Source organism: Notamacropus eugenii, chromosome 3 (assembly GCF_028372415.1).
Source record: "Notamacropus eugenii isolate mMacEug1 chromosome 3, mMacEug1.pri_v2, whole genome shotgun sequence".
NCBI classification, from domain to species: domain Eukaryota; kingdom Metazoa; phylum Chordata; class Mammalia; order Diprotodontia; family Macropodidae; genus Notamacropus; species Notamacropus eugenii.
Window position 1 is genome coordinate 20,237,292 of NC_092874.1, and position 12,428 is coordinate 20,249,719.

The 12,428-nt window shown below is 40.7% G+C and overlaps 1 protein-coding gene and 1 long non-coding RNA gene across 2 annotated transcripts in view; one reads left to right on the top strand and one right to left on the bottom strand.

Moving 5' to 3' along the window:
- Window positions 1-12,428, top strand: part of CHN2 (chimerin 2) — a 289,418-nt gene that overhangs the window by 148,946 nt on the left and 128,044 nt on the right. Inside the window, exon 3 of the mRNA XM_072651032.1 lies at window positions 12,007-12,045. Coding sequence (XP_072507133.1) covers window positions 12,007-12,045 — 39 coding nt within the window. The remainder of the gene's footprint in view (window positions 1-12,006; window positions 12,046-12,428) is intronic.
- Window positions 902-2,027, bottom strand: LOC140532504 (uncharacterized). The gene is made up of 2 exons (XR_011976548.1): window positions 1,801-2,027; window positions 902-1,360 (listed from the first exon to the last, which is right to left on the bottom strand). It is a non-coding gene; the product is annotated as an uncharacterized lncRNA (long non-coding RNA).

A 12,428-nucleotide genomic window follows, 5' to 3' on the forward strand; every position in this document is an offset into this window, starting at 1 on the left:
CACTTCCTGAAGCAAGATTCTAATAATATTGTAAAAAAAAAAAAAAAAAAAAGAAAGCTGCATTAGCTCTTTTGGATGTCATATCATACTCTTGACTCATTTTGAACTCGTCACTCACCAAGAACCCCAGATCTTTTTCAGACAAGTTGAGACTTCCTCAGTTTGATATGTTTCAATTTTTCAAAAAAAAATTGGTTTTTGTTCTCATTTTTTTCTCAATTTTTCTCCTTCCTTCCCCTCCTACCTTCCCAAGATGGCATGCAGTCATATTATATGATATATGTACAATCATATTACATCTACATATAATGTACATATATGTACAATATGTGTACAATCATGTTATGTATATACAATCATATGTATGTATAATCATATATGTAGAATCATATTAAATATATTTCCACATTAGTCATGTTGTGAAAGAAGAATCAGAACCAAAGGCAAAAACCATGAGAAAGGAAAAAAGAAAACAACAAAAAAAGTTGTTTGATCTTTGATCTTCATTGAGACTCTGTAGTTCTTTCTCTGGATGTGGATAGCATTTTCCATCATGAGTCTTTTGGAATTGTCTTAGCAAAGTTACTTTCTTTGAGCCCAAGGGTAATATTTTCCATTTATTGTTGTTAAATTCCCTGTCTTGTCTAGATCTTTTTGTTTTTTAAAAAAACAATTCCAGTTCTGTTGTCCAGTGTGCTATCTATCCCTTCCAAACTTGGTTGTTGTTTTAAAAAAAAAAAAAGCCTTTGACTTTTATCTAGCATGATTGATTCTTTGTAAGACCACGTGTGTTCCTGGTTCAGTGTCCATATTTTCAGATGTTTAAACATTCTCTGCCCCACCCCCTCCTCCTTCTCTCCTTTTCTCTCTCTCTCCCACTCCCTATATATTTTCTACAGGATAAATTTCAGAGTTATTTTATTTTTCATTTGAGGATACAAACGACAGCCTCTCCCTCCAGTTATTAGTTATCTCAGCTCTCCAGGTTGCTAAATGATACAGGAGGATTGTTAACTAGAACCTTTAATGTCCTTTGAACAAGCTTCTTTTTGTGTGCATGCTGAGCATCTCCAAGCATTTACTCGTTCATGTGTCCCCAGCACCATTTTTCCTAGGGTTTTGATAATTTTCAAGTGTTACATTATCTTTTCATTTTTCTTTGTGATGACAGCAGATATCTGTTTCCTAGGCAGCTTAGAATGTCTTCATTTCTTAGTTAGCATATTGAAAAGCTGGCCCAGGGGAGCAGACTCTCCCACATCTCTCTACAGTAGCACCCATCCCCTTTTCTTCTTTTCTCGTAGCACTCCTCTGCCATGCTGTGTGTTTACACAGGGCTGTTTTCAGTTGCATCTCTAACCTGTAGGATAAATGTGTGTTTGGAGTTTTTTAACCAGTCATTTTAATTATAACTCACAGGCCAGAACCAAATCTCTGGGTTTTCCCAATACAGGATCAATCTTGGGGGTTTTTCAAAAATCACTTTTTAGTCTGCTTCCCCATCAGTTTCTCCTGAGATCATAAGAACTGATTCCTATCTAGGTCTATGTAGAAAAGGAGGAGGACCATCAGCTCCCATACAAGTTGTCAAGTTAACAACACATCCAATGTAGGACAGGCTCTGCTGGCCTTAGCCTTCTGCCCCCACCAAAAAAAATGTAAAACACCAAGTACAAAGGTCTCCTTCCTAAGACTATGAATAGTTAAAACAACTGTTCTCTGTTTGGTAAGGTTTCTTTTGAATCTTCCTGATTCATCTTGGAGACCACACACACACACACACACACACACACCACTCACCAACATTGTGTTCAAATATCCCAAATCCCTGGTGAGCCCTCATTTTCCGAGGCACCTGTCTAGACCCCGTGATTATCATACTGTCCCAATATAGAATTTCTCTACAAGGAGAAAGAGCCTGAGTTATCCCCTCGGGCTAGCTCCATGTCTTCTAAGGGTCTCCACAGTATTCCTCTCTTACTGTAGCCAGGTGTTGTTTCTCAACAGGGAAGGCCTGGGTGGGATGGAGGCCTGTAGAGTCAGTCCCTTTGCACGGTCCACATAACTCACAATTCTCCAGTGATGTCATAACTTGGTTACTTGCTATGCCATGGACCCAGCTCTTCCTTAGCCTAGGAACTCCTCACCACTCCATTGGTACCTTCATCTGCTGCCATTTCTAGAGACACAAGGTTGGCTGGAGAGACCTTGATGGTGTATAAAGTTGAGTCTCTATATATAACCCATTTCCTTCTCAGCTCTGAATGTTCTCATCTCCCTTTCGATTTTTAAAGGTCAAGTCCAAATTATAAACTGAATTAGCATTTAGGTGTTAACCAGGCATCAATAAATACCCATCAATCAGCATGTATTTATTAAGCAACAGACACTGTGCTTCTGCTGGAAATACAAATACAAAGAATGAAATGATCCACCTTTGCAGAAAAGTTTATATTCCAATGGAAGTGCTTACCCATGAAATTTGTTATTACAGTGGAATTAACTCAGTGACACATAGGACAAGGTGCGTCCAAACCTAACAATGTAAAGACATCGGTAATGTTAGAACAAAGACCTCCTCTTGGGTTAACCTTATTAGAAAACATTCAACCTTACAAACAAACATTTAATAAGCCAGTCTCCTACTAGGAATACCTACCACATCAATTTTTGCTTTCTATAATAGTGTTCATTTTTATTTTTTACTTCCTGAGAAATTATAACCTTTGGGGTTTTAATGATAAATTTTCTTGGGACAGGTTGACTTCCTGAATTCATCGCTTCTGTATCATACCCATGTTTATAGTTTGTTTGTTTTCAAATTTAAGTTTCTACTTTAAGAAAAAAGGAGAAATTACCTCCTCCTTTCACTGTTTTTAATACTTTCTATTTCCATTTTAATTATTACAAGACCATAGGATATTAGCCCTGGAAGGGGACTTAGGCAGAAATATACCTATGAGTACCACAAGCCTCCTGGGGTTTTGGATTAAGATAGCTCTAGTACCCCCCTTTTTTTGGTCTGCATGTATTAGGTTAAGCGTTGGAGATAATATGGCTTTCCACTGTCTTCTGCAAACATGGAATATGGTGTGTACCATCTTTTAATGTCATTGACTTGAAAGTAGATAGGAAGAAAGAGAGATATGGCAAGATATGGTCAGCCTCACACTGGGTGTGGCATCAGGAGAGGAGCATGACCATGCACATTTCTGTAGCCCTTTAAGGTTTACAAAGCACTATTTTCCTCACATGCCCGTGTGCTGGCATTCTGATCCTTAATTTAAGGAGTGGAAAACTAAGATGAAGGGACTTGCCCAAGGTCACCTAGCTATGAGTATCCAGTTCCAAATCTGACATCACCCTGTTCTACCACTGATTTAATTTCAGTTCACGCAACAAGCATTTATTAGGCACCCACTAAGATAAAGGCACTTATGTTAGGATCTAAAGGCAAAGATTTTAAAAGCTGGAGGCCCTGCCCTCAGGAAGCTTTACTGAGGGTATAAAATCCAAACAAGGCAGGTTGAAATAACAGGGTAGAGGGCAAACTTTGGACCCGCGCTTAGGTCCAACATCTGACACCTAGACAGATCAGTCATGCTCTAAGAACCTCAGACAGTTGTCTAAGAATGGAAGTTGTATGGAAATAGGTTTTGCATGACTTCATCTATAGAACGGATGTCACGTTGCTCACCTTCTCCATGGGGAGGGGAGGGGAGGGAAGGAAGGAGAGAATTTGGAAGTCAAAACAATTTTTAATGAATGCTAAAAATAAAGACGTTTCTCATGGGGTATGCATTGCCCAACACAATGGCATGCTAGAAGGATTTTTCTTACTTAGAGCTCTTTAGTAATGATGGAATGACAGACTGATAAAAACAAATACAGCATGTAAACAGAGAGATAAAATGCCAAGGATATAGCCAGATTCAGGGGACTGACCTGGGTTTGAATCCTTCCTCAGCTACTTACTACGATGTGACTTTGGGTGAATTACTTCCACTTTGAGCCTCAGTTTTCTCATCTGTGAAATGAGGAGGATGAAGGTCCTTCCAGGTCTATATCTATGACCTTATGACCCCTCAGTATCTAGGAGATTCACTTTTCATATCTGCAAAATGGAGGGGACACAATGGCTAGAGTTCTGAGCCTGGAGTCAGGAAGACCTGAGTTCAAAATCTGGCTTCAAACACTAGCTGTGTGACCTCAGGCAAGTCACCTAATCCTATTTGCCTCAGTTTCCCTATCTGTAAAATGATCTGGAGAAGGAAATACTAAACCATTTCAGTACCTTTGCCAAGAAAACTCACATGGGTCACGAAGAGTCAGACACAAACAGCTGAACTACTGTAAAAACAGCAAACATGGAGGTGATGACAAATCAGTTGTGTGGCTTCCCTTCTCTGGGCTCCAGTTCCCTCATCTGTAAAATGGAGTTGGACCAGATAACCTCTATTATCTGCTCCAGCTCTGATAATCTGTGATTTTAGGATTCTCTAACAAAGAAAATATAAGCTGTATGATAATGGGCAATTCACTTGGTCTTTCTGGGCCTCTGTTTCTTTCTGTGTGAAATGAGGAATGTGGACTAGATGACTGCTAAAAGCCCCTTGTATTATATGTGTGTACACACACACATACTCACACTGTCACACGCACATACGTATACACTCACCCATAGATACACATACATACACACACTTACACACACATGCTCACATAGCACACTCGCACACATGTACACACACATATACACACACATATTCATATAACACAGACACGTGCACACACTCACACACTCACACACACACACACACAAAAGTAGACACTCTATGAGCCTTTTTGAGCATCACCATATGTGAGGGAGAGAACTAGCCAAGATCACTAACTACTGACTTACTGCATCCTGGTTAAGAGTCTCTGCTGAATGTCTCTTGACCAAATGCTTCCAGGCTCCTCAAACATCTTGTGTTCTGTGGTTTGTCAAGCATATCCCTGGATTTTAGGTAATTACACTGGCTCCGCTGATGCATGGCTAATTGACTGCATCATTCTGGATTCTTTTATAAGGCAAAAAAAAAGATTTCCAGGGATATAGGCAGTCATTGTCTAATTACAGGTTCCAGATCTTGGGGGAAGGAATAGAAATGCTGTCTGGTGGCAGTCAAGGGAGCAGCGAGGAGAACGTGGGTCTGGCTGATGGAGGGAGCGAAATGGCTGCCAGAGGACAGAATGGGAATGCCTGGCAGGGGAGGGGAGCTCCAAGCTGACTTAGAGGCAGGAACAAAGTTTCAGCTAATGCTTCCTGTCAGTCTCAGTTAAGTCCCACCCCTCAAAGAGGAGGCTGAATCTGAGATTTCATCTGAATGAGGGCTTTCCAGGGAGCTAATGGCCTCTACTGATGCAGACCAACAACTCCTCTGGAACAATGAGTCTTAGAGAGTTGTCTGGAATGCTTAAGAGTTAAGTGACATGTCCATGGGTCACACAGATTGTATGTGGCTTTGAGCAGCTCTTGAATCCAGGTCTTCCTGATTCCATGGCCTACCCTCTAACCACTTTTCCATGATACCAATTGGCAGAACATGAAGGAATGTAAAGATTCTGTTCTGTTTCTATACATAAATGAATAGATTTGATGAGTTACTAGACAGGGAATAAAATCATACGATCAAAGTTTTAGAACTGGAAGGAAATTGAGAGATCAACTAGTGAAATCCTTTCATTTTACAGATATGGAAACTGAGGCCCAAAGACATGGCATGATTTACCACAAGTCACACAGCTGTTTATAGAACTGAGAGCTGTCGGAAAAAGTCCCCACCCTCCACCCTCCCAGGATCCTGAGACTCACAGCTTTAGAGAATTTGTCAAATGGTCTTCACTGGGTTATAGTGATGATAGCTAGTGTTGATAGAATACTCTAAGGCTTGTGAAGAGCTGTTCGCATGTTATCTCATTTGACCCTCACTTCAGCCCTATGAGATGGGTGTCATTATTGTTTCTATTTAGAGATGAACAAACTGAGACAAGTCCAATGACTTGCCCAGAATTAGTAAATATCTAAGGCTGAATTTGAATTCAGGCCTTCCTACCTCCAAGTCCAGTTCTTTACTCATTATGTTACCTAGATTCTTCAATATAATTTTCTCTTAGACAGGGAAGCATTTAAACCATCTCAGATGAGACCCTGTATTGTTTTATTCTTTTTTTTAAATAATTTTTTAAATTATTTTTTCTCAACTACATGTAAACTTTTTCTTTTTCTTTTTCCCAATTACATGTAAACAAAAAGTTTTAGCATTTTTTATTAAATTTTGAGTTCCAAATTCTCTTCTTCCTTCCTCCTTTCATCCCTCTTTGACAAGGCAAGAAATTTTACACAGATTATACCTGTGAAGTCATGTAAAACATATTTGCATATTAGCCATGTTGAAAAGGAAAATAGCCCCAAAACTCCAACAAGAACAGCAAAATTAAAGTTTGCAAAACACACTTTGATGTGCACTCAGACCCTGGAAGATGTTTCTCTGGAGGTGATAGCGTCTTTCATCATGAGTCCTTCAGGAATTCTTGCAAGTCATGGTATTGCTCAAAACAGATAAGTCATTCAAAGGTGTTCGTGATACCATGTTGCTGTTACTGTGTACAATGTTCTCCTGGTTCTGCTCCCTTCATTTTTCATCAGTTCATATAAATCTTCCTCGTTTTCTCTGAAACCGTCCCTTGTTTCTTACAGCACCATAGTATTCCATTACATTCATGTATCATCATTTGTTAAACCATTCTCCAATGGATGGCTATTCCTTTCGATACTAGTTCTTTGAAACTGAGGTATTTTATAGTATTGAGAGTCAAATTTCATACCTTAGGGCCAGTGTTTAACTAATGAAAGCCCGTCCCCCTTCCTGTAAAATAGTTTATTATACTGCCTTTGCTGTTTTGTGCTCTGTTTATTAAAACATCCCCTAATTAGCAAATCCAGTATCCCAGAATGGATTTGGGGGAGGCCATCATTAGTTGAAATGCTAGGGGCTTGAGAAGGAGCAAGATTTTAATTCTAGGTGTTCTATTTGGGCACCAGATGCCCAAAGACTAGACATCAAGTCCAGGCAAAACAGCTAAGTCAATCAGACCCAGAAAAGATAGTGACAAAGCCCTGGAAATCAAAAACTTAGCCAGAATAGAGAGCGCCACATTTTAAGAAAGGCTTTGACATGCAGAAACATCTGGAGAGCATCCAAATCAGAACAGCTGGGATGTTGAAGGGACTCCAGACTGTCCAGATGAGGAGAGGTTGACAGAATGTGGAAGATGTGTGCAGGAGGCAGTGGGCCATGCTATTGGAGCATTGAAAGGGCTGTCATGTGAAAGGGGGCTAACTTGCTCTTGCCTGGCTCAGAACCCAAGTCAGAGCAGGAAATAGAAAGGAGTGAGTGGTGGGATGAGTATTAGAATTTGGCTAAATGTCAGGAAAAACCTTGTAATAATGGCAAAGTAGAAACGAGATATTTTGTGAGATAGTGGGTCGCCACCATGGCTACCACCACCATCACCACCTCCAGAAACAGCAAGCAGAAGTAGCTAGAGGTCAGAGGTGTCATTGAGCAGTTTCCCCAGCTGTAAAAAAAGGGAATACTAGTCACACTTCCCTTGGGGGGTTGCTGTGAAGATCTGATAACTTAGTAAAAGTCTCATATAAATGTGAGCTATACTGGATCATAGACTCACAGATAGAGAGTTGGAAGGGAGTCCAACCCCCTCCTTTTACAGATGAGGAAACTGAGGCTTGGAAAGAGGAAGTGATTTGCCCAGGGCCGTCTAGCTAGCAAGGGTCTGAGGCTGGGACTCAAATCCAGGTCTTCTAGAGTCTCAGTTCTGTGCTCTATCCATGATGAATCAGGTTTGTGTGAGCCACCAAGGTCCCTTCCAATTGGCTGATTCTGTGACTGAGACACTCTAGAGGAAGAGCTCTTTCTTTACAACAGAAACAGATTCAGGTAAAGCTCTGTGACAATCTGAATTGGACTCAAGTGTTCTGGCTGCCAACATGTTCTCAGTCCCTGAGGATTTCAGGCAGAAACCTCATGCCCAGTTGTTGGGAATTCCATGGAGAGGTCAAGGATCACCAATTTTCAAGGTAGAAGGAACCTCAGGGGCCATTTAGTCCAACACCCTCATTTTAATGAGGAGGAAACTGAGGCTCCAAAAGGTTAATGACTTACTTACGGTCATACAGCATGTACTAGATGTTAGAAGAAGTCATTCTGTCCATCTGACTATGCTGGTATTGGAAATCCCTTCCAATTCTGAAATTTTATGGTTTTAAAGATACATCTGAGCCCATCATTGGCAAAAGTGAACTTTTTCTTTGGTTCCCTACAGTAACAACCATGTTTGGTCCTGTCTTACCTTGGTGGAATGGAATCTTTGTGATAACTCTACCATGTCATTTCAAACCTCATTTCTCCAGGGTGTATCACCCCAATATCTTTAGAGATTATATACTGCAGGTATCTTAAAATTGCTTGTGGTACACATAGCTTGGATTTGCTGCATAAGTACTATGTTAGGTCAAGGATCTGTCCTGAAATTCTTTTTAGTTTAACAAAGGGAGAGGAGAGAATCAGTCCAATGTTAGTTAAGCCAACCTCTTCTCACAGTTAGTGAGCAGGTGTGAAATGAGACAATAAGATGGCAGAGACAGGAATGTTGGTGTATCACATTACCCAATACCTGGGACAGGTTCCTGAACTCAGGCAAATGACTTTGAATGTGTCCCCTTTATTTAGATGGCCACAATGTCAGAGAACTAGGAGAAGAAAGGGTCCTTCTAAGAGAAGTGGGCAAGGCAACAGAAGATCTGACTTGGAGTCCTAGCTTGGAGTCTGTATGATCCTCAGGCAGCCACTGAACTCACTGAGTCCTGCTTTCCCCGTCCATAATTTGTAGGGGGGACTGGATCTGTGACCCCAATGGTAGAGAGAGCTCCTGGCGGGGAGCCACCTTCCACTAAATCCAAACAACACCTGCTCTGAGCCTTCAAGTCTGAGAAAGTTCCCTAGGATTGCCTATTGTGACATAGTGAGTATGTGTCAAAGGCTGGATTTGAACCCAGATCTTCCTGAGATAGTGGCACTTGTGCCCTGTCTACCTTAAGGTATTGTTGTGAGGAAAGTGCTTTTGAATCCCACATGTGGATATTTGTTTGAGAATGCCGAATGGTGGAATTGAAATTGAGAAGGTATGAATTCAAATCTACCCTCAAAAACTTACTAGTTGTGTGACCCTAGGCAAGTCACTTAACTGCTTCAATTTCCCCATCTGTAAAACTGGTATAATAATAGCACCTTCCCCCAGGATTGTTATGAAGATTGAATGAGGTAATGTCTGCAAAGCACTTTACAAACCTCTAAACACTATAATTTATGTATATAAATCTATTATATATAGATACTATATTACAGTTATTATTTTTTGTATGAGCCCCCTGCCTTCCCTAGAAGCAGAGCCACAACTAGGGCAGGACAACTGGCAGCCTGGGGCCCTTTCTCCCCTGCCCAGCTCAAATCATGGCATCACTGGGAATGCTTTCACCAGGATAGGAAGCTTGGATTGTTCCATGATGTCATTCCTACTCTTTGCCTTCAGAAGCTGTGTGACTGGTCCCTGCCTAAAACTCCCTTCTTCCTTGTCCCCACAACACACCTCCCCATTCTCTGTGTCTCTGTGTCTCTGCTGGGAATGCTTGCTTTACTCCTCATGGTCTCTCAGCGTCTTGCTTTCCTTCCTTACCAGTGATTTCACACAATGTTTTTTGTTGTTTAGTCATTTTCGGTTATGTCTAATTCTTCATAACCCCATTTGGAATTTTCTTGGCAGAGATACTGGAGTGCTTTGCCATTTCCTTCTCCAGCTTATTTTACAGATGAGAAACTGAGGCAAACAAAATGAAATGACTTGCCCAGGGCCCAGTGTCTGAGGTCGGATCTGAATTCATGAAGTTGAGTCTTCCTAATTCCAAGACCAGTTGCTTTATCCACTGCAGCACCTAGCTTCCCAGTCACTCAGTCTGTGAACCATAGTAAATGCCTAATGAGCATTTGTTGAACTGAATCGAAATCGTATTGAAGACACCAAGTCACAAAATAGGAATTAGCTGATGTGTAACCAAAGGAGTTCAATAAATTAATTCTGCCCATAATCAATTGGTCAGTCAACCAACAAGCATTTGTTGAGTGCCTACTGTGTACCAGGCACTGTACTGAGACTAGTTTGTACTTAGTTACTTAAAAAGTGTGTCTGAGGAAGAAGACTCCCTGAGACACTCTCCTACCTCTCTTTCCAAATTTTCTAAGCTAGGAAAAAGTTTTGTAAATGCTAAAGCCTAAAAGTATGCCCTGTTTCCTTAAATGAGATTTCCTTAAAATGAGATTTTGGTGATTTCTTTTGTTTTTATATCAACCACCAAATGCCTTCCCCATCTTCAGAGAACCATCCTTTATAATAAAGAAGAAAAAGAGGGGGGAAAATCAGCAAAACTGATCAGCTTATTGAAAAGACTGATATTGTTTGCAACATTTCACACCCTGGTCTTCACCTCCGCAAAGAAGCAGGGAGAGGTGTGTGTGCAGCTCTTTACTTTGGGGGGAAGCTTGGCTATATTTTCAAGCATTTGATTTTAGCTATGTTGTGGTTGTTCTCCCTATTAACACCATTGTTGTCATGATATTTGCATATGTATACACACATACATACTATATATTTACACAATCATAGTTTTCCTAGGCTACTTCCTTCACTTTGCATCTGTTCGTATAAATTTTCCAGTGCTTTTCTCTCTTTATCCTATTCACCGTTTCTTCCAGCACAGTGATAATTAAATTGTATTCATGTGCTACAGCTTCTTTAGCCATACCCCAATCAATGATTCATACCCTGGTTATAAGTGTTTATTAAAGAGAAGCAGCAGAGGATTATGTAGAAAGAGCTGAGTTGGGAGTCAGATGAGAGGAGTTCAAATCCAAGCCCTCAGGACATACAGAACCATAGACAGAAGTATTCTAGATTCTAGGTCTGGGAAAAAAAAAAAAAAACCTTTGAGATTATCTAAATCACTTATTTTAGAAACTGAGGCTCAGAGAGATTGTGACTTGTGCAAAGTCACCCAGAGAATAACTGACAGGTCCTAGATTTGTACCAAGGTCATCCATCGCCAAATCAGGTGCTTGTTGCAAGTGGATCATCACCCTACCTCCCATGACCTTGGGAGACTATTCAGTCACATTTAGAACTGTCAGTTCATCTGTCAACACTTAAATGTTTCCATCTTGTGAACCTGAAGAATTCTCCTCTCCCTCCCATTCTAGGTTGATGAATAGCAGTTGAGCCCTTCACACTTGCTTGTATTTCTTCCACTCTGACACTTCTGATAGGTTTTCTGGGAAATCTCTAAATCACACATTGGACCCAACTCAAGGAGATGATGTATTTTCAATTGAATTGTCTATGTCCTGTGTCTATCAGACCTGGTGCTTGGACAGCCCAGTTGCTTGGGTTGCAAAACTTTGAGATTAAATATCACACACTTCCCTCTTTGTGATTTTAATAAATGGGCAAAAGGTTGGCTTTGAAGTCAGATGATGAATTATATGTTTATTATTCCAAGACAAGTGCATGCTGTCAGAAAACCTTCCTGGAGGGCACCATGGAGTTAATTACTCAAAATATCCTTTTGATTCACTGGACTCTAGGAAAACGGTTAAGCAATTGATTCTGTCATGTTAAGTTATCAGAAAAAGAAAATGGTGTGGAGTCCACAAGTGCTGAAATTGACATTCTCTCCCTCTTATCTGAAACCTTACTGTAAATGAGTGTGCAGTTCACTTAGGGGTGGAAATGCAAATTTTGCTGACAAGCTGTGGCTTCCCTAGAGAAGACAACTTGTTGACAGGTTGACTTTGGGATGATGGACTGATTTCTTTCTTTCTTTTTAAATTTTAGATGCTGAAGAATACCAGCCTCCGATATGGAAATCATACTGTGAGTACCAGAAATGAAATCCATCTCAAAAGCTGTTAGTCCTCTCCCCCCACCCCCTCATTTAATTATTCCTTAAAATTACTTTAGCACGCTTAGGCAGCTCCTGATGGATGGCGCAGAGAGACAAAACCCACTATTTGTCCTTTAGGTTAGCTTTATTTAGCCAAAGATGGAGAACAATGCAATGAGGTTTCACTTGCTGTGGCTGTGGCTGTGGCTATGGCCCGCCCCCGAGCCCACAGCATTTGATCAACAAACAACAGGAACTTGAGATTTAGATGATAGTTCAATTCTGGCTTCCTGCCCTCTCAGCTCTTGACATTTTTTGCTCAGGCTGTTAGCAAGGGTGCAAGTGGTGGTTTTATGAGCTGGAGATTTGCCCA